Source organism: Ursus americanus, chromosome 12 (assembly GCF_024610735.1).
Source record: "Ursus americanus isolate L20-20 chromosome 12, mUrsAme1.1.p, whole genome shotgun sequence".
Lineage (NCBI taxonomy): Eukaryota > Metazoa > Chordata > Mammalia > Carnivora > Ursidae > Ursus > Ursus americanus.
The window spans coordinates 4,075,521-4,098,191 of record NC_142138.1 but is presented as its reverse complement, the minus strand read 5'-3'; the positions used below and the strand labels follow the sequence as shown (position 1 = coordinate 4,098,191).

At 43.2% G+C, this 22,671-nt stretch overlaps 1 protein-coding gene across 1 annotated transcript in view; it reads left to right on the top strand.

Moving 5' to 3' along the window:
• TESK2 (testis associated actin remodelling kinase 2) overlaps positions 1-22,671 on the top strand; it is a 127,526-nt gene that overhangs the window by 100,236 nt on the left and 4,619 nt on the right. Inside the window, exon 5 of the mRNA XM_045799694.2 lies at positions 13,036-13,182. Within this exon, the coding sequence (XP_045655650.2) occupies positions 13,036-13,182 (147 nt within the window). The remainder of the gene's footprint in view (positions 1-13,035; positions 13,183-22,671) is intronic.

Genomic DNA, 22,671 nt, shown 5'->3' with positions numbered 1-22,671 from the left:
AAGCGTCTGCCTTCGGCTCAGGGCGTGATCCTGGCGTTCCGGGATCGAGTCCCACATCAGGCTCCTCCGCTGGGAGCCTGCTTCTTCCTCTCCCACTCCCCCTGCTTGTGTTCCCTCTCTCGCTGGCTGTCTCTGTCAAATAAATAAATAAATCTTTAAAAAAAAAAAATTTCATGAATTTATAAAGTGCCTAGCTTATCCTGTGCACAGCTAGGTTTAAAACACGGAGTTCAGGGGGCGCCTGGGTGGCTCAGTCGGTTGAGTGACTGCCTTCGGCTCAGATCATGATCCCAGGGTCCTGGGATTGAGCCCCGTATTGGAGTCCCTGCTCAGCGGGGAGCCTGCTTCTCCCTCTTCCTCTGCTGCCCCCCCCCCCCCCGCTTGTTCTCTCTCTCTGTCTCTCTCTGTCAAATGGGTAGGTAGATAAAATCTCTAAAAAACAACAACAACATGGAATTCGGATACTCTCAGTTTGGCATCCTAGTCCTCTGTGCTCTAGCATCATCTTGCCTTTTTTCTGCTAGGTCTTCTTTAACAAGTACTCTGTCCTTCAGACAAACTACTTTTCATGTGTTTACTAAACATGGTCTGCGTTTTTTTGCCTCCTTATTCATTTTTTTTTATCTTCAAATGTACTCTTTCTCTTTATCCTATAGAAATCTTCTTTCTCTTCAAGACTTGGCTCAAAAGTCCACTTATTTCTTCATAAAACCTTTTCTGATTCTTTCATTGACATTGTTTGCTCCCCCCTCCTTGCCAAATTTGGCCCTTCCATTGATCTTCTTCTCGTGTGTGTGTGTGTGTGTGTGTGTGTGTGTGTACATATACATATACATCTTATTACACATTTTGTCATGTATTAAAGTTATTTTTCTTTGGTTTCCCTATATAAATATAAGCTTCCAGAGTAGAAGAAACCCAGGCTTTGGGGTCAAAAGGCTTGGGTAAAAATCCAGACTCCACCATTACTAGTTGAATAACCATAGGCAAATTATTTAAATTCTCTAGGCTTGATTTCCTCATTTATAAAAAAAATTTTAAAAAGGATAACAAGAATGTTTTGGGATGTTGCAAGGTTCAAATGAGGTAACTATGAAAGTGCCTTATACAACCAATTAGTTGCTGGTTATTATAGGGGTAGTATTTTACTCATCTGTGTATTCCTGATCTCCCAGCAGTACTTTGTAGTTAGAAGCCACTTTAGAGATATTGACTAAATGACTGAATAGGGGCAAAAGGAAGCACATTTTATGCCAAAGTGGAGGTAAATTTTCTTTTAAAAATTTCTTTTAAAAATACATTTAAAAATGTATTTTGGGGCCTGTACGAATGGCTAGAACTCTTGCCTCATGAATGGAATCATTTCTAAATGGCTTTTGTGTTGTTTAATTATAACACCTCTTGCATAGTCATCATTTGACTCTGTAACTAATTTGCTCAACAACTTATTTTCCATCCAGATTAGCTCGTCAGTCAAACATGTATTTCTGGTACACCCAGAAGGAACAGAACTGAGCACTGGACTTTTGGAAATACAGATAAAACAATAGACATCCTGCTTACCTGATAAGTCAACGAAAGTTTTGGATAAGAAAATATTTCATTTTTTTTAAACCAATAATTTATCGTAGTTGGCAGTACCAGGGACACTTTAAAAAAAACTTTTTTTTTTTTGAAGATTTATTTATTTATTTATTTGAGAGAGAGAGAAAGAGTAAGCAAGGGGAAGAGCAGAGGGAGAGGGAAAGGGAGAGAATACTCAAGCAGACTCCATGTTCAGCATGGAGCCCAACTTGGGGCTCAATCCCAGGACCCTGAGATCATGACCTGAGCCAAAATCAAGAGTCTCAACTGACTAAGCCACCAAGGTGCCCCCCCCAAACTTTTTAAAAAAAAATTTAAAATCAGACATACTCATTAAAGAAATAGCTGTTATTTCTGGAATGTTAAGTGTTATATGTATTTTCTTTTTTCATCCTTACGACAACCCTGTGAGATATAGTCGTTATTACTGCTATTTCATGTAAGAAGAAAGCGAGAATTAGAGAGATAAAATTTGAAAAGTGATTCTCCCACTTTTTACCCAACTTAACGCCTCAATTTTTAAGTCTTAGTTTAAATTTTCAGTTCTTTGGAGTGGCTTTTCCTAATGACCTCCCTACCTCCAGATTGTGAGTTGGGTTCTAATTCTCGTTGTTAGCACTCTTTTTTCTTTCATTGTAGCACATCTTATAACATATAACATATAACTCTTCATTTATATGAATGTTTGTTTATTGTCTCTCTCTCTCCCATATTTCCATGAGGACTAGGGCTGTTTTCTGTTTTGTTTACCACTAGCAAGAAATAGGTAGCAGGTCATTGAAGGGATAGGGGTCAGGTTAGAAGGATTAGTTGGGTTTCTTCAGGCACTGCTTTTCTATCAAGTCAGGAAAGTTAAAGACAATGTTGTTACATGTTGGGAGGCTGGACTGTTAGCCGAGGGCACCACAGTTAAGGAGAACAGTTGTGTTTAGTGTGGTTCTTAGTCTCTTCACTACCTATTTCTCTTGATGAAGCTAATATGGGTTGCTTTGGTTACTTGCAAGGACGTTATAGAAGGAAGATGTCTGATATGGGGCTTAGAATGGCTTACCTTTCAGATATATTCTGTCATATTGTTATTCTGTAGACTTTGGCATTGTTTTCCCTATGAATATGTACTTTGTACTTTTGAAAAAAATTTTTATCCATCATGGCAAGTGAGATAAATAAGAACAGTATAGTAGACATATGCTGGTACTAACTTACCTTTAAAAAAAAAGATTTTGTTTATTTATTTTGAGAGAGAGCAAGCAAGGGGAGAGGCAGAAGCAGAGGAGAGAGAATCTCAATGAGTCTCCATGCTGAGCAGGGAGCCCAGTGCTGGGCTGGATCTCATGACCCTGAGATCATGACCTGAGCTGAAATCAAGAGTCAGATGCCTAACTGACTAAGCCACCCAGACTAATCTTGCCCCCTGACTAACTTATCTTGTACGTAACGTCATCAAATACTTTTCTGAGACTACCTAAAAGATAAGGAGGCATTCATGAAGATCAGATAGAAGAACATTAAAATTTGGGGAAAAAGACAGAGGCTAGATCATGCAGGGTCTTACAAGCCATGGTAAGGATTTTGAAATTTAAATGCAGCAGGAAGCCAGAAGGGTTTTTGATAGGAGGGAATATGATACAATTTGCATTTAAAACACAGCAGCTTGGCTGCTCTGGGGAGAATAGATTGTTGAGGGGCAAAAGTGCGGGCATGGAGACCAACCATAGGAGAAACTTATATTAGAGATTATATGACAGATGTGGATGGTTTGGACTGGGGTGGTATCTGTGTGAAGATCTGTCTTGGAAAATATAAACACAAGGTCTTGACTATGACTTCGATAAGGAGAATGAGAAATCAGATGGTACCCAGTTTCTAGGTAGGTGGTGGTGCCATTTACTGAGATGTGGAAAACTTGGAGTAGAGCTGGAATATTTCTCCTTTCTCTGCTGTGTGTATATTACCTGGGAACCTTTTTTTTTTTTTTTTTAACATAATGCTGTAATTGGCATAGTTTCTTCACTATAGAATACCAGGCTCAGTCTTTTTCTTAGCCCAACTTAAGGCTCTTCCTTGAGCAAGACCTTCCCGGTCTAAGCCCTGAAGACTGAGGTAGCTGATGAGAGCTGACTCATGGAGTGTGGAGAAGGAATCCCTATATGTAGATAGATGGCTAGGGACACTTCATTCATTAGTTCATTCAACAAGTATTTATGGGGGCCTACTTTACCAGACACGGTATTGAACCTGTTTTCAATGAATTCATGAAAAGAAGTTAATTATGTGTCAGGACCTTCTGAATTTATTTGGAAAGCATTTCAGAATTGAGTGATATGTTCTTTCTCTGCTTCTCGTCATTTGGAAAAAACATTTTTTCAGTTTAGAATCCCCAAAATCCTTCCGAATGGCATTATATCCAGATCTGCTGCTTTACTTAAATTGAGAGTTGGCATTAGACTAGCATTAGCTGCTTCCCTGGGAGTCCCAGTGGCTGACAGGAAAGATAATTTTAAACAAGTTGGTAGAATAAATCCAGATTTACACTCAAGATTAACCACCTGATTTTTCTCATTCTCTCATTAAAGAGGGGACATCATTCTGACATCTGAGATGGTTTGAAACCAAGGAAAAGAGAAGGCTCTCTTTTCTTGTTTGAGGCTATAGATACTTGTGTATATACCAGACCTCAAATCTGTTTTGTCTGCAATAGAACCAGACCTGGCTGGGTCCTCTGTCTCCACCCCTTCCTTTGGTAACTCGTAGTAGTCTTCATGGATTTCTGTGAACATGAGGGTATTTAGTTACCCATTTGACCTTTACCCTTTGGAAGAGATTTCTGCCTGCACTTGGAGTGACTATTGGGGTGGGAAGCTATCTTCCCATAGCAAGTTGGAAACCTTTCCTCCCTTTCTACCCCTCCACCTACTGTTTGCCACTAGAAGATACCCTTTAAACTTGTTTGCTTCTTTTAACTTCTGCTTGATTTATTCCTTATTCCGAGGCAAAGTGGTATGCTAATATAGGCAGAGTAGGTAGAAGAAATGATTGGTTCATTTGAAGATGCAGTTCCTTTGATATAAATCACCTTAATTAGAAACTTCACTTCTTTTGGTTTCTATTTTCATTTTGTCCACTGTCAAGCCCCTTTTCCTCAGATATGATGGGGAGCCAGGGTGTGTTTGTCTTCCTTAATGGATTGCTTTGTTCGCTCTGAGCCCGGTCACCAGGTGAATGTCAAAGATTCCTATGTGGGTCTGCAGAGTGCTGGGTTGTAGTAGATGTGGGGTAGCATGCTGGAGGTAAGAATAATTTTAAGCATGAACGCAATAGCCTTATGGATTTGGGAATACGAAAGCAAACTGGATGAAGTAGTTAGGAGCCCCGGCCTGATCTTAAATCATGTCTACAACCATTGATTGTGAGTAGAGCATCACAGGGTAAAGGGAACAGTCTTACTATTTCTTAGTTTATTTCTTTGAGAAGATTTATTCTACGGATTTATCTTTTAATGTTTAGTTTATTTAAACAAATTTGATTTTGATTATGAGATGTTTGATGGAAGAGTTAAAAATCTGGGAAAAGCTTAATCACACTTTTTCGAATCTTGTAGGTAAACAGTCATTTTGATGTTTATAGTAGCTTACATGCATAGAAAAACACTCCTACTGCTTCAGGTGTGTTAAGCAAACATATTCTTTTTTTTTTTTTTTTTTTAAAGATTTTTTATTTATTTATGTGACAGACAGCCAGCGAGAGAGGGAACACAGCAGGGGAGAGGGAGAGGAAGAAGCAGGCTCCCAGCCTAGGAGCCTGATGTGGGACTCGATCCCGGAACGCCGGGATCACGCCCTGAGCCGAAGGCAGACGCTCAAGGACTGCGCTACCCAGGCGCCCCAGCAAACATATTCTTTAAGCAGTGAATGGGTTCATACTAAACATCTATCTATGGGAAGTGTGAATGAAGAGGGGGAGGTATCATTTTATGGCTTCTTTCAGTTACTGATAAAAGAAATATGTTCTATAAAAGGAGGTCACAGTTATATATATATATACATATATATATATATATATTTTTTTTTAAGATTTTATTTATTTACTTGACAGAGATAGAGACAGCCAGCAAGAGAGGGAACACAGCAGGGGGAGTGGGAGAGGAAGAAGCAGGCTCATAACGGAGGAGCCTGATGTGGGGCCCGATCCCATAACGCCGGGATCACGTCCCGAGCCGAAGGCAGACGCCTAACCGCTGTGCCACCCAGGCACCCCACGCAGTTATATTTTTTAAGTCCATGTGATTTTGACCACTTGAAGGAGTTTGCCAATAGTCTGATAAAAGTATCCTCAGAATTTTATATCACTGAGTGGCCAAATGTACTGTTTTGTGTTTCATTTTATTTCCAGTGTTACCATAATATCCGCCATATAGTAGGCATTTTTACTATTATTATTTAAAAGATTTTATTTTTAAGTAATCTCCACACCCAACATGGGGCTCTAACTCAAAACCCTGAGATCAAGAGTCACGCACCCTACCAACTGAGTCAGCCTGGTGCCAGTAATGCCAATAATAAGCATTATTAAATATTTGTTTTGGATGCTATTTATCAGAAAAATTCTCTAAAGGCACACTTCCCTTTTGATCTACATTGAATTGGAATGGCTTCTAATATGAGAGAGCTTAAAACCTGTCTGCATGTATTTAAATGTACTTATTCACTTGTTCATTCAACAATTTATTGTTCACTGGATACTGGGCTCACAAAGTTGAGAAAGACCTGGTCCCTGCCATCAAGGTTATAGTACAATGTGGTAAGCAATAGTAGAAATGCATACGGGGGGCTAAAGTGTCACAAAGTATAGAATAGGGTGTTAGGAAATGCTTTCCAAAATAGAAGACTTGAGCTAGGATTAGGAGGATGAATAAGAGTTAACAAAGCTATGAAGGGGAAGAAGAGTATTCTGGGCAGTAGATAAACATATATGAAGGCAAAGAGAGTGAAACATTTAAATATGTTCAAACACATTTTGGGTTCCCTTTCTTTTTGGGTCAGTTTGTTACTACTGACTGTTTCAGTCAGGCAAGCCCTAGTGGACCTCCTGAACAGTGGCGAATGCGGGTTTTGGCAGATGAAGGGATATATGCTTGTGGTGGCTGCAGAACCTCGAGCTGAGAACAGGAGGCTCCTTGGGGGCACAAGCCTCCCACAGGGCGCTCTTGGGATGCCTGTCCTGAAATTACCCGGGGCAGTAACAAAGCTTGCTTTTCTTCTTCAAACCAAGCCAGCAGGATGGGATGTCTGCTAGCCTTTGTGTTTGGAGCCAACCAAAAAACATACAGTGGCTGGCACAATGGCATTGTTGGGCTTCAGTGAAAACTAGGTCGGGGCCCGGGCCCTCATCTGTGGAGGGCTTATCCGAAGAACAGAGGTTTGACAAGTCACTGATTTGGTTATTTGACATTGATGCTGGTTTCTGATGTGTTTCTGACTTACTGATGGAATGTAAGATGATAGGACCCCTTCTTATCTTCTCCAAACACCTGAGTTTGGAATCTCTGAGTTACCTTTCTTTTCCTTCAGTTCTCGTATTTACCACCCAGTTGCTATATCCTTTAGACTCTATCTCTGCGTTTTCTAACTCTAGTCCACCTTTTCATGCCTAAGTCAGGAATTTGGTCATGTCTCATCTGGACTGTCACAGTACCCTCCAGACCTTCCTCTAGTTCCTTCTCTATCCTGCTACCAGCATGACCTTTCTAAAATGTAGTTTTGGGCATGTATTAGTTTCCTAGGGCTGCCATGACAAAACACTACAATGTGGGTGGCTTATAACAACAGAAATTGATTCTTCTACAGTTCTGAAGGTTGGAAGTCCAAAATCAAACTGTTGACAGGGCCATGTTCTCTATGAAAGCTCTAGGGGAATATCCTTCCTTACCTCTTCCTAGCTTCTGGTGGTGTTTCTTGGCTTATAGATGTATCAGTCACATCTCTGCTTCCCTTATTACATAACACTCTCCCTGTGTGTCTGTGTCTCTTCTCTTTTTATAAAGATACCAATCCTATTGGACTAAGGGTCTACCCTACTCCGGTATGATCCCATCTTTATTTGATTTTCCATCTGCAAAGACTCTATTTCCCAAAAAGGTCACATTTACAATTACCAGGGGTTAGGACGTGAGCATATCTTTTGGGGAGACATGATTCAACACACGACAGATCATAATATACTCTACCTGTAAATCTTTAGTGCCCCTGTGATCTGACAAATTAACTGTAGATGTTTCATCTTGCTGTTCCAGAACTTCTCTAAAAATTACACATTTGTAATAATAAATAAAATAGTAACAGCAATAGATAACAACTGACATATACTGAGAACTTTCTTTGACATTGTTCTAAGCATTTTACACATCAATTGATTGAATCTTTATAACTCTATAGGTTAGGTACTAATCTTTTTTTTGAGGGGGGTAGATAGTATTCTTATTCCCATTTTATAGATGAGTATTAAAGAAATTTAATGACCAACCCAGGGTCACACCGCTAGTCACAGGTGAGAGTCCATCCTAGGCAGTCTAACTCCATGGTATGTGGGCTTTTCCACTATACTGTACCGTCCATCTTTATTTTTTAGCTTCATCCCTTCTCCCTATTTATACCTCATTCAGGAAAAAGTAAAGGAATAACTACTAATTTCTGCACTTTATCTTTGTGTTCCTTTTGCACAGATTGTCCTTCTTATTCCCAGTCCTACATATGGGCTTCCATAAAATGGAACTGAATCCTCAACAGTGAGTGATTAGCCAGGCCTGGGTGAGGGAAGGGTATTCCAGGTAAAAGGACCAGCAATGTGTGCAAATGTGCAAATAAGCAGGGGTCAGACCTGTATAAGCAGGAGTGAAAGGCTTCATATTCCATGCCAAGTAAGGGTTGTGGGTTTTATCCTAACAGTAATAGGGCATCACTGAATAATTTAACAGGGGATTGACTCTAGGTGGGCATTTCAGAAGGAGTATTTGGCTGTATTATGGAACATGGATTGCAATGAGGGCTGTGTCTGTTTAAGATACAAGAAATGGACAAGAAGACTAGTTAGAAAGCCAGTGGAATAACCCAGGGAGGGGTTATGAAGATAAGATATTGATAGTGGGAAGAGTGAGTTGTATACTATGAGCTAAGCACTATGCTGGGCATACTTTGTACACATTATTTCCTTTAATTACTCCCTGCCTTTAATTAAACTCCAGATCCTGTTGCTTCTACCTCTCAGCTGTCTCCAGATATTAGCCTCCTTTTCGTTCTTGCGGTCATTGTCTTATTCACACCTTCCCAGCTGGATGACTCCAGAAGCCTCCTAACTATTCTCCTGGCTTCAATTCCTGACTTTTCTTTCTTTTTTTTTTTTTTAAAGATTTATTTATTTATTTGACAGAGATAGAGACAGCCAGCAAGAGAGGGAACACAAGCAGGGGGAGTGGGAGAGGAAGAAGCAGGCTCCCAGCTGAGGAGCCTGATGTGGGGCTCGATCCCAGAACTCCAGGATTATGCCCTGAGCCGAAGGCAGACGCTTAACGACTGAGCCACCCAGGCGCCCCGACATATGATTTCTTGCATACGTAATATTGTTTAGTCTCCAGCACACATTTATTTATTGACTGCCTTTTAGGAAGAGTCTTTAATGAAATCAAGTATCAAACACAAATGAAATGGTAAAAACTCTGTTATAATATTTTATTAGACCACGAGTTGGAAAGGCAGGTTTTAGTGTAGATGAAATTGGGGAAGAGTCACTAAGAGGTACTGAAGTACCTATCACATTTGATGGGCTGATATTACAGTTTTCTGAACTTGAAAGTTTAAAAGGACAACAATAAAAAACGTAAAAACTTCTCTCTCTAGTAGGTTATTTAAGTGCATTGCCAATGCCTTAGGTTGTTTTGTAGAGCTGCTCAAGGGAGTGGTCTGGAAGAAAACAAAGCGGAAGCAGCTGTTACTCTCATTCTGGGAAGCTGGTGTAGTTGATCTTGCCTCTGCTTCCCACAGAGGGATTTGTTCAGAGGACACACCAGCTGAGCCTGCCCTGGGAGTTGCTTATGGGGAAGTGAACGTCCCAGCTAATGGGCACACAGAGTGTGTAGCAACTTAGAAATCTTCCTTGTTGGCAGATCTCAAACTTCCTTTCTTCATACATGCAAAGGTCTTGAGACACTCCGAAGTTGTGGTTTCTGAAGGCCCAGAGGCTTATCAGCCCCCTCTAAAAATATTCACCAAAGGCAAGCAAGAGAAATGGGTTCTAACAATAAACTCCATTTAGTTTCCTTCTCTGGTCCTGGTTTGTGCTTCTTCCATCTTGCTGGAAAAACCAGAGCCTACTAGTGGTGTGATGCGCCCCACCTTTCTCCTCTGCTCTCCACCTTCTGCCTTGATCTATGGATTTCTCAAGTCTTTAGAGACATGCTGAAAAGAGTAAATATGTGTTTTTCTGAACCAGAATCAAGAGTACTGGCTTAGCCTGGCGCAGAGAGAATGCAAATATAGCCTTTTCATCATAGTCTTTTCTGCCTGGCCCTCCATTGGGAAACCTCAGGGGCTCCTGAAGTCAGGCCTTCACGTCGCATCCTCACCATTATCAAGGAAGTGAACCAACACCTTTTTAGGTCTTTCTGGCTCTCAGAACTAAAGAAGTTTGTCTGTATGATTAGCGTCCACTGTGTTGTCCCCAATAGGCTTGGAGTTTGCAAGTTCAGTTTCTTTTTAGCAAGCGAGCTCCTTAAATGTGAACCGTGGACAGATTCAACTAAAGTGAAGAGATGAAAGGCGCTGTGTTAATGCCGTCGTTATGCCCATTTTGAGATTTCCAAGATGGATTAAAAACAGAATGAAGCAGATTGACAGGTTTCCCTTTTGAGAAGTTAGGTTTATTTTTAGCCATTCTCTGCGGTGCCAAGCCTGCTCCACCGCATCCGAGGATTTGAGCTGCTGCATCGTGCTGCCCCCAGCTGGTCCTTTTTGGTGCTTATGTTACCACATCGTGACATCTCATTATGTGGCGCTTAAATATTTTTCTAAGCACTTTCATATGTTTGTATTAGATTCACATAATGACATTGTAAGTTATATGGATCAGGAATTATCTGTTTTATAGGTAGGAAAGCTGAAGGATAGCCTCATTAGTTGATTTGTCCAAAGGTAATTGGTTATTAAGAGGCAGAATTGGACTAAAATTCAGATCTCTTGCCTGCTATCCCTTTAGGTTCCCTAGTCTTTTGAAAAATTCAGTATCACCCCCCAAAATAGGTATTTAAGAGCTTAATTTTAGGCTTAGAGGAATTTTCCCCTTTATCTCTTGTGGAAGGAGGAGGGAGATAATATATCATGTGAGGTTTAAATAAATTCATGATCTAATTGGTAAAAATTTTTGAGCTCCTGTTCTGTATGAGGCTCTTCGACTCAGATGCTGTGGCCTGTAACTCTAATGTAATGTAGTGGGGAAGAATGTGGACCCTGGGCCAGACTGCCTGGGTTTGAGCCCTGGCTCTTAAAGTCTAAATGCCGTTTATAAAATGAGAATAATAGTACACTTAATTCATAGGGTTATGTGCAGATTAAACAAGATAATTAATGTAAAGTTCTTAGACTAGTGCCTGGCACAAAGTAAGCACTATATAAATAAATACTAGTTGTTGCTATTGTTATTATTATTACCCTTGCTCTTATTATCATCTCTATGTAAATACATTTATTTGCTCTTTTTTTTTTTTTTTAAGCAAGGCAGCCCTTCATGGGTATGTAGAAATGATGAACAGCCAATTTACTGAAAGAGTACATCTTCACATAGTTTCTCCACAGCCTTATCTTCCGTTCACTCCTCAATTCACTTTGGTCTTAACTCTGGTCTTAACCAACTCCTTTGGCCATAGTTGCCAATGACTTCTTAGTTGCAAGTTCAGTGGGCACTTTTCATGCTCACCTTACTTGATCTGTATGGCATTTGATACTTTTGGTCATCTGAACTTTGGAATGTTCTCCTTCTTGGACTTCTATGGTAACATTCTTGCTTGGTTCTTCCTCTGCCTGCTCCTTTAAATGTTGCCATACCTTAGGATTCTGTTAATTTCTCACTTCATATGTTAACCCCTGGACAACTTCATACATCCCTTGGCATCAGTGATTACTTCAGCTCAATGTTACTGCCTCCTAAATGTTGGTCTTTAGCTCAGTCTTTGTTCCTAAACTTTAAGCTCTTTTTAGGACATATCTACCTTGGCTGTCCCACAAGTGCTTAAACTCAACATGTCATAGCTGACCTCACTATTTTTTTTTTATAAAGATTTTTATTTATTTATTTGACAGAGATAGAGACAGCCAGCGAGAGAGGGAACACAAGCAGGGGGAGTGGGAGAGGAAGAAGCAGGCTCCTAGCAGAGGAGCCTGATGTGGGGCTCGATCCCATAACTCCGGGATCACGCCCTGAGCCGAAGGCAGGCGCTTAACCGCTGTGCCACCCAGGCACCCCTGACCTCACTATTTTTAACCTTGCTTCTTCTTCTAAAAATCTGTCCTTCTCTCTATTCTGTGGATATTGAATAATGGCATCCAGGGACTAATAGCCTGGATCAACCTAGGGATTTTCATTGTGCTTGTTCCGTCCCCGCCCCCATCCAGACAGTCATCAAGTTTTGTGTGTGTGTTTGTTTGTTTTTAACTCTGCCATCTAACTGTATCTTGAGTCTTGCCCTGTTCCAACGTCTGCACTATCGCCTTAACTGAGCTACCGACCTCGCACCAAGATTATTGCAATAATTGCCTATTTACCTTTCTCCATAGTCTCCACCTAATCCAGCAATCATACCATTGCTTAAATAATCTTTTCTTTGAAAAGCAAAGATGAACATTTTGCTCTTCTGCTTAAAAGGCTTATTTTGTTCCGATAGGATAAAGTCCATATATCTTAGCAAAGTATAGTGGCCTCACCTGTTTCTACTATTCATGCACTCTGGCCATATTGAGTAAATTAGTTTCCTGAATGCACCTTGCCCTTAATCTATAACTTTGCATATATTGCTCCCTCTGTGTGGATTGTCTTTCTTTCCTGGTCCTCCAGGTCATCCTTTTGACTCCTTATTTCCTCTCTATAGCTTCCTCTGATATGCCCAGATGGACTTTGTAACTTTATCCTCTGCAGTCATAGTGCTGTCGCACCTGTACAAAGCTGTATTTTAGCATTTACCACAGGATACTGTTTGTACCCCTTAATAGATTGTCATCTCCGCAAAGGCAAGGGTCTTCGTGTGCAGCGCCTGCCATAGTGCCTGGATGCCAACTACACCCTCAGTAACTTAAAAAAAATTAAAAAATGTAGAATCTCTATCCTCTAGGTATTTATTTTCTGATGGTTTCACCACCAGCCTAAACGTTCCTGACAAATGGTGGCTGGGTTTTTCCTTTTGTTTTGCAGTATATCAACTCCGGAAACCTGGAACAGTTGCTAGACAGTAACCTGCATTTGCCATGGACCGTGAGGGTGAAACTGGCCTATGACATAGCAGTGGGCCTCAGCTACCTTCACTTCAAAGGCATTTTCCATCGGGACCTCACATCTAAGGTATGAAGGCTGTACTTGCACAACTCTTGGAGACACTGTCTTCCATTACCAAAAAGCTATGTTAAGAAACCAGTCGGGAGGCGCGTGGGTGGCTCAGTTGTTAAGCGTCTGCCTTCCGCTCAGGGCGTGATCCCCGCGTTCTGGGATCGATCCTGGTGCTCTGGGATCGAGCCCCGCATCAGGCTCCTCCACAGAGAGCCTGCTTCTTCCTCTCCCACTCCCCCTGCTTGTGTTCCCTCTCTCGCTGGCTGTCTCTCTCTGTCAAATAAATAAATAAAATCTTAAAAAAAAAAAAAAAGAAAGAAACCAATCATTAATGAGCTTTGAAATGATGAAGATCTCATATAGATTTAACATTTAATCACAGAGAATACAACTTAATACTCTGTATAGCTAGTCCTTAGAAAGCCAATTGGCTCACAGCAGATACCTTTTAGTGTTGAGCCAGGCAACACATATATCTTAAGAATCTTAATGCTTGACTCCAGTCTGAATGAGTGTTGCAGGAGCAGGTGACATGGGAGAGTTAAGAGATTGCTGTCCTATAGGAGTGACAGCAGTCATTGCAAATTGGGAGCCTGTGTCTTAGAGTTCTCTCTCGTGGCTTCAGGACGTAGCTGTTAACTGAGAGCAGGGGTTCACTGGTTTTGTCATTTGAATGCAGGTTTTGAGGGCTGTAACGTACTGACCCATTTTCTATCTGTGTGATTGAGTTTCTGCCCTTCTGCCAGTTCTTCTTTGGCATCAGCTAGTCTCTTGCTGTCCAAATTGCTGTGTGACCAGGTTAGAAAAGAGTTGCTTTTAGAGGAAGTTGGCCATGCTACAAGGCAGGCACTTCAGGGCCAAGTGGCCCAGGACACCACCGTGACCAGGCCTGTATAAACAGTATTGTTTGATCATTGATGTGGGAACTATAAGCCATCTAATATGACTTCTGTGCAAGAGTTAAAGTCTTCTAGAGAGGTATTGAGGAGGTTCGTACTTGCCCAAGAATAGCTGTCATTTAATTCCAACCCCCCTCAACACCTACACATGCACACATATAGACATGCATTCACAGACTCCTGCACCCCTTCTGTCATGAATGAGGGGGAAGGGAGCTTTTTTTAAGACAAAATTTGCAGAGGGGACACAAGCAAGCTGTACTGTCAGAGCCAATGACGCCTAGAACAGTAAGTCCTTGGCTACCTCACACACGATGGTTCTCGTGTTCCACACAGCAGTACTGCCCCTGAGGGACCCTGGCCATTGGTTTATAAACTACTACAGAGAAAACAGCTTTGGGGACGTGGATGTGTGGCCCCTGGGTGTGGCAGGGCCATTTGTAGTGAGCTGCACTGTTACTGAAGCAGCATTAACGTCGCAAGTGGAGGGGCGTGGGTGGCTCAGTCAGTTGGGCGTCTGACTCTTGGTTTCGGCTCAGGTCATGATTTCATGAGTCGTGAGATCAAACCCCACATCAGGCTCCCTGCTCAGTGAGGAGTCTGCTTGAAGATTCTGTCCCTCTGCTCCTCCCCCTACTCGCTCACTCGCTTTCTCTGTCTCTGAAATAAATAAATAAATAAATCTTAAAAAAAAAAAAAAAAAAAGACAGCAAGTGGAATCTGGTGACCAGCTGAGGCCTAGTTATAAGGAGTCCTTTATCTTTATTGGGACCTGAAAGGTGGTATCTTATCCCCTCTTAGCCTTTTCTTCTTCCTTAGAATGTTTTAGAAAATCAAGACTAACCTGCTCTTGTTCTAGGCAAATGGGTAGGGTCATATCAAGACACTGCCTTGGGTTGATGATAGCCTTCTCTCACCTCGAGCAGGCCGCCGAAATCACATCTTGGCAGCCTATTGAGAGAGCATCATTTCTTCCAAGGTTGAGGGAGATCCTGACGAATTATCTATCAGTCACATAGATATTTCCCCCCCACATGAATATCTCCTATGCCTGGCACCACGGATGAAGGAATATTACAAAAGGACAATTTCTGACCTAGAGGTACTTACAGTCTTGTTGGAAAATAATTAAAGAACAGCCTGCAGCATTTAATAATTGAGTGTTCAGCTTCAGACTGTAGGTTTTCAGGGAAAAGAAAGATCACTAGGTTAGGGTGGCTAGGCTTTCTGGAGCAAAGCTCCCCCAGCGAGTTCCTAAGAGCTGATCATATTCCCTTCTGTGCTTCCAAAGCAGTTTGTCCCGTCATGCAAGTGTCAAGTATAGCTCTATCTGGGCTTTTCGTGTTATATTGTAAAAATGACTAACCTCTTTGGACCTTTAGGGTAAGACCACTATCCTTTGGTTTTCCTAATAGGGAGTGGGTATTCCCTTGAGATGAGAAATTAGGAATTTAGGAGAAAGAGCTCCCTGTGTCTCTGGGCTATGATTTCCTGGGTCTGAACTGTAAGGAGGTATTGAGGATACTTCCATGTGGTGAGAACAAATGACTTTGCAACCTGAAGACAGGTTGGGAGGTGCACTATGGGGAATCTCAAGTTCAAGAAAAACAAGTGGATCTTATAAGCCAGACCATCCAGTTCTAGAGACTGTCTGTGTTCCTTCTCCTTTAATCTCTGAACTTTTGGTAAAGTTTTGTCTGAATGTTTCAGCCTTATTGTAACTGTGTTGCAGGGATTAGGGAGAGGGTTGTATGGCCATGCACAGAGCAGCCCCACCCAGGAGACCTGTTTGGTGGTGATAGTGGCCGTAAGAATGAGAAGTCCGTAAGGGATAAATAAAGCTAAAGGGACAGAATAGGGCTTTAAGGTTTCCAGGTGGTCTCGTTGCCAACCTTGAATCTGAGCTTGCTTTCTTTAAGGACAATAAAAGGCTTACTTATATTTTAGTAGTGTCTCCATCATATTATGTGATTGTTCTATTGTGTTGTCTCCCACTAGTATACAAGTGCTCCTCTTCCTCACCTTTTTATTCCTAGCACCTAGCGTAGAGCCTGTCGGAGGAGGGGCTTCCTGGCCTTCTTTCAGAGAATGCAGTTGATAGCACAGAGGCCAAAACATCTGCTTGAGAGCTTGGATTTTGAATCTCAGACCCAGTTTGTCCCACCTCTCCAAGTGACTTAAGTGCTCTTGGGACCTTAGTATGCCCAATCTGTAAAGCAGATTCTGTCCTTGACCTCACAGGAACCATCAGCCTGAGCTTCTCAGACCAGAGATGACAGGAGACTTACAGTAGTGGAAACATGTTCCAGGCGGGTAAACCAGGGCAGAGAGAAGCAGATGCTTTTTTCCAAGTGATTGTGAGCCTATAGTAGAGGAAAAAGGAACCCTAATTTCCTATCAGAGTGATTCCTGAAAATAGTATTGCCTTTGCAGGATTCACACGTCAGTGGTTGCTGAAACACTGCTTTCAAGAGTGAAAAGCCTCGGGGCACCTGGGTGGCTCAGTTGGTTAAGCGTCTGCCTTCACCTCGGGTCATGGTCCCCGGGTCCTGGCATCTAGCCCTGCGGGGGGGGGGGGGGGGAGGGGTCCCTGCTTAGTGGGGAGTCTGCTTCTCTCTCTCCCTTTGCCCCTCTCCCTGCTTGTGCTCTGGCTCGCGCTCTCTTTCTCAAATGAATAAATAAAATCTTAAAAAAAAAAGTGAGAAGTCTGTTGGATAGAGCTGTTCAGTCTAATTTTGTAATTCTAAGAAATAGCCGTTTACAGATTTGTGCAGTGGTGATGCTGATAGTTTACTTAGTAAGAAGTAAATATGTAATATTCAGTTCATGAGCTCCATTGAGAAGCGGCAATCACCCCACACAGGCTCTTACCAGTAGCTTAGGAGTAACTGGTACAACTGTATGTGAGGTTGGCTTGTCGGAGCGGCCAAGAGAGCAGTTTGCTTCTGCTGAATACTGTGACTTCCGAGGAGCAGGCAAGCACCACTGGTCTTCTTCCCCCCAGGAGTATGGATTGTGAATTGTACCTCTGTTCTTGGTTGTGGGTTTTGGTGTTTGGTTTTTCACGGACTCTAAAGAAGCCACGCTGGTGATTCCAGAGTGAAAAGCCTATTCAGCTGCGGTCTTAGGCTATACCACACAACTATGAGCAGAAAATGCCAATTTTCAGAGACTGAAGAGAGCATGAATTAGGAACAAAGCTGAATGCTGGAGAGACATAGAGTGTCTGTTGTTAGGGCACCCTCTAGTTTTGTTGTTGTTGTTGTTGTTGTTTTCTGTGATGAAAACTATCAACAGCTTTTGGGAACCATTCGTACTGGCCTATTAGAAGACATAGTATTGGAGACATAGAAATTACTGGAACCCAGTCTGTATCATTGATGGTCTCTTAGTCTGGTTGGGGAGACAACTATGTGAAGGTTATTACATAAGAGCTGTGGGAAAGATATGGGATCACAGGGTGGGATAGAGAGCAAGGGGTGGGACCCGTTACAGCAAACCAGATAATCTTGTAGGAGACTTGGACTGTAGCAGCCTCTGGGGCATTTAGGAGGGCATTCCAGGCTCTGATCGCTCTGTGCTGTGAAAAGAACCTCTTAACCTTTCTTGAGATGTAGAATCAGTCCTTTCCTCTCTGATCCTAACTGGGTTTATGGAGTGAATTTGTTGGGGGTGAGGGGAAAGAGGTAATGGCACATTGAAAGCCATCTTGTTGCAGAGATAGCTTTAGCTTGGAACTAACATTAACAAATGGACTTGACATTTCTCTACTCTGGCGGCTTTATTCAGTGCTAATACTGACTATGCAGCTATTCTAGGAACTGCTCTCAGGTGTCTGCTCTGGCCCAATTCTGAACGATTTGTGTTGGCTTCCAGAAATGCATTCATGGCCACCCATTTGAGTCCCTTGTCAGCTCAGTCCCCACAGTGGAGAGTTGAATGTATGATTAGTGTATGCCTTTGACACATGTGAAAAGAAGCCCAGTTGTTTCAATTATCTGCCCAAACTTTCATATAACAAACTTTTGCTAAGCCCTTTCTGTGTGTCTGTGACAGAGATGGGTCTGAGACAGAGATGAATGGGAGCATTCTGTCACTGAAGAGGCAAACATAGAGGTCTCTCTGCCGTGGTGTGATGACTTCTAATAGGGGAGGGGACACAGAGGAACGGGAACCAGGCCGCAGTAGTGACTAGGCTCCTTTTTGAACCTGAAAATCAGGAACCTCTCACCTCAGGGAAGTCTGTCTGAGCCTCCCTTATGTCTGCTGCTTACTCTAGGCAAGGATACCTTTTTTTTTTTTTTTTAGAGGGGGCGGGGGGGGAGGGCTGAGGGAGAGGGAGAGGGAATCTTAAGCAGGCTCCACGCCCAGCACAGTGCCTGATGCAGGGCCCAGTCTCACAACCCTGAGATCATGACCCCGAAGTCAAGTTGGGCACTTAACCAACCGAGCCACCCAGGCGCCCCAAAGACACGTTTGAAATAAGCATTCCTCGTTCTTTATGTACCGGACCTTGTGTTCCACACAGCCTGAAAACTGGTCTGGCTTCTTCAGAACCCCACAGTGTTCTGGGCTTCGTGTTTTGTACTCTGTAGCCACATAGTTATACTGGGGCCATGTCCGAGTTGGGTGACAAATGCTAGGACTGTACTAGATGCCTTTGGGTTTAGGAAGCATTTGAGATAAGTGGCTGGAGTCCCAGATGAAGAGGTCTTATGGCATTACACACAGTGCTGCCTTCTGCATGGGCCCTGGCCCCTGCTGCGCTCTTAAGACTGCATTGCTTCTGCCATGGCCTTGCAGTCCCTGGGGGAGAGCTTTTCAGCCTCTTTCTGGGGAGGGCAGAATCATGGGAGAACTCTTCAGAATTGGGAGACCTGGGTCTTTACCACTTATAGTTGGAAACTTCTTTTTTCTCATCTTACATGTAAAAATCTTGGATCTGCCCCCCTGACAATGTTGTTTTGACTGTGTTTGTAAAAAATGTTTTGCAATTCTTAGGTACCATATAGACAGAAGCAGGCAATCTTTCCCTTACCTAAGGGGCTAGGAAATATTCTCTGGGCCATCTCCCTGTTAAGGCATCACTGCTCTCCTAAAGCTTATAGTGTCTAGCCATAGGAAGGGACTATACAGACACTTTCATTATAACATGGTAGATGCAAAGGTTACAGAGAGGACAGCGCATAGGATGCTTTGAAAAAAGGGTGTTTAACCCAACCTGAGGGTACAGAGTAGGCTTCTTGGAGGAGGTGGTAGCTGAGCTGAATCTTGAAAATTGAATTCTACTTATTAGTTTAGTTTAATTATTATTAGTGCACATGCTGGGGGTCATATTCTCGACCAGAGCAGACACAGGGAATTGCATAAACGAAGGCATAGTGGCATGAACCGTATGATGTGCAGACTGGGAGGGAGGAGTAGTAGGGAATAAGAGTTGGAAAGAGAAGACTCTGATCATATATTGTCTAACTTGGATTGAATCTTCTAGACAGGAAATGAAGAAAACCACTCAGCTTTTTTGAGATATACTTCACATAAAATAAAATTTACCCTTTCAAAGTATATATTTCAGTGGCTTTTAGTATATTCAGCCATCACCACTATCTAATTTCGGAATTTTTTATCATTCCAAAATGAAAGCCCCACACTCTAGTCCCTCCTCCCTTCAGCCCTGGGCAACCACTAATCCATTTTCACTTTTTATGGATTTGCTCATTCTGGACATTTCATATAAATGGAATCATACAATATGTCACTGACAGCTTTTAAATAGGGGAGTAACACAGGTTTACATTTTACTAAGGTCATGCTGGCAGGAACGAGGAAGGTGGATTATGGAGATCAAGCTTGGACCAAGCCAGAGAGACCAGTTAGAAGAGCATTGCAAGGGGGCCTGGGTGGCTCAGTGGTTAGGCATCTGCCTTCGGCTCAGGGCATGATCCCAGGGTTCTGGGATTGAGCCCCACATCGGGCTCCCTGCTCTGCTGGGAGCCTGCTTCTTTCTCTCCCACTCCCCCTGCTTGTGTTCCCTCTCTCACTGGCTGTCTCTCTCTCTCTGTCAAATAAATAAATAAATAATTAAAAAAAAAAGAGCATTGCAATATTCAGGGAGGAATGAGAAGGACCTGGACTAAGGCACGGGTAGTGGGGATGAAGAGGGAGGGACCGATTTGAAAAGAAATTTATTATTATTATATATATATTTTAAAGATTTTATGTATTTATTTGACAGAGAGAGAGACAGCTGCAGAGAGAGCACAAGCAGGGGGAGCAGCAGAGGGAGAGGGAGAAGCCAGCTCTGCTCTGAGCAGGGGGCCCTATGGGGGCTCGATCCCAGAACCCTGAGATCATGACCTGAGCCGAGGGCAGACAGTTAACCGAGCCACCCAGGCGCCCCTGATTTGAAAAATATTTAGAAGCTAAATTAGTTGGAGTTAAGAGTGAAAAATCTAGGATGAATCCCAGGTTGCTATCTTAGCAAACTGGGTGGAAAATGGCAGTATCAGCTGACATGAAAATACAGCTAGCTGGAGCTTTAGCTTTTGAGGGGAAAAGGTGACTTCAGGTTTCCATGTATGGAGTTGAATATGAGTTACCCAGGAGCTATCCAGAAATAGAGTGGATATGCACATCTGAAGCTTGAGGATAAAGGTCAGGTCTGAGGATATGCATTCTGGAGTCATCAGCACAAATGGAGCCTGAGAGATGTAGGCCCAAGAGAGTACCCTGAGAGCATCCGATGGGAAGTGCATGCACTGGAGCCTGCAGAGCAGCCTGAGGTAGAGAAGGAAATCCAGAACTGTAGCGTCACAGAAGCCAGGAGAGAAGAATCAAAAGGGAACAGGAGTAGCCTCTAACTAGCCTCTAATAGCTAGTCTCTTAGCTCCAGGACCACAACTGATTATTCTCTGCACCCCAGTATTTTTTGTTTTAAAGATTTAATTTATTTATTTGAGGAGGAGGAGGAGGGGGGAGGGGCAGAGGGAGAGGGAGAAGCAGGCTCCCCACTGAGCAGGGAGCCCCATGTGGGATCAGTCGCAGGACCCTGGGATCATGACTAGAGCTGAAGGCAGATGCTTAACCGACTGAGCCACCAGGTGCCCCTGCACACCCAGTATTAATAAGATTCCTGAATCAACATATACAAGTGTTGAAAGAAGTAATCAGCAATGTCAACAGCAGAAAGATCAAGTATCTAAGAACTAGTTTTGTCTATTGAAATGAATGCCATAGAAGTCATTGGTATCCTCTCTGGGAACTCACAGCAGAAACCCATGAGGAATGAGTGGGAGATAAGGAAGTAAAAACAGCAAGTGTGTAAAACAGTAAAAAGTCTAAGAAAGTGTGTAAAAAAGTAAAAACAGCCAGCCAAACCTCACTAGCCTAGACCCCATTAAGGACAGGCTCTTAAGGGCAGGCTGGGAGTTTCTGGAAAATCCCACAGGGGCTAATCCATCAGGGTTCTTCCATATTTTCCTTATGACCTCAGATACAGACTCCTGAAGTTTGGCTCTTTTGGTTTGCAGTAGCCCATCTTTGTCTTTGGCTCCAATGCCAGCTGTTGGCTGTGGGAAGGTGTAAGAGGGGCACTAAGCTGGGTCGCCTTGTCCCATATTGTGGGGCCCTGGTCATCCCTGTGTTAGCCATTTGTCAGCTGTTCAGAGAAGCTGTGAAGTCACTTACCCCTGGGTGGGTGGTTTGCAGTGAGTGGACATAGATGGTCATGAACGTGAATCTGGGGCGGAAACCGCACAGCTTTGACAGGGGCAGTGTACAGTGGCCATATTCTTTTCCTTATCTCTGCCCGCAGGCTGAATTTACAGGGCTGTTTCTGAGGGCTATACAGCAAATAGTAGGTAGGACTTTAGACTGAGCCTTAGAGACAGAGGCCTGAGTTGTTGGTGCAAAGGGAGGAGGGGAGAAAAATACGTGACAGATCTGAGCTGCCACTGCCGTCACAAGCCTGTGCCCTATAGCCTGGGCTTTGGCTTTTTTATAGGCAAGCTGGCCTAGGGTCCATCCTCTCACAGCGATAGTCAGGGGGTTCGGGGTGCTGAGCCAGCACAACTTGGTGGGAGGGCCAAAGCCGGGACAAGCACAGGGATGGTCCTGCTTGGAAGCCAGGGATGGTGCATTCTACCTGGGACCCAGGGTAGGAGAAGATGAAGTCACAGGCTCCTTCCAGCTCGGGGGGGACAATAGTATGATCACGTCGAGGCCAAAGGAAGGGGGTGATTAGTACCTGAGGCGGAGGAAGCAGGAGGTGACTTGACGCTGCCTCAGCAACTGCATGCCAAGCCTGGTGAGGAGGAGGGAGGGCAGGTGTGGGTCAAATAGGGCCTGCTGGCCCCGGAGATGTCCCTGAGCCAAGGATGCCTACTGTCTCCTGCCTCGGGAGGAAGGGGGTGGAGGGGGGTGCCTGCTGCATGAGTGCTGTAGGGCTGTTTTGAATGCGGCTGTTCGGGGAGAGCTGGTTGCTGCTTTGTGTTTATTTACAAGTCATTTGGGTTCATCCTTTCTCTGGGAACCACAGCATTTGTTCAGTGAGCGCATCCTGAGCCTCTCTCATGAGTTGAGCGCTATGAGGAGGGAAGGCCTGAAC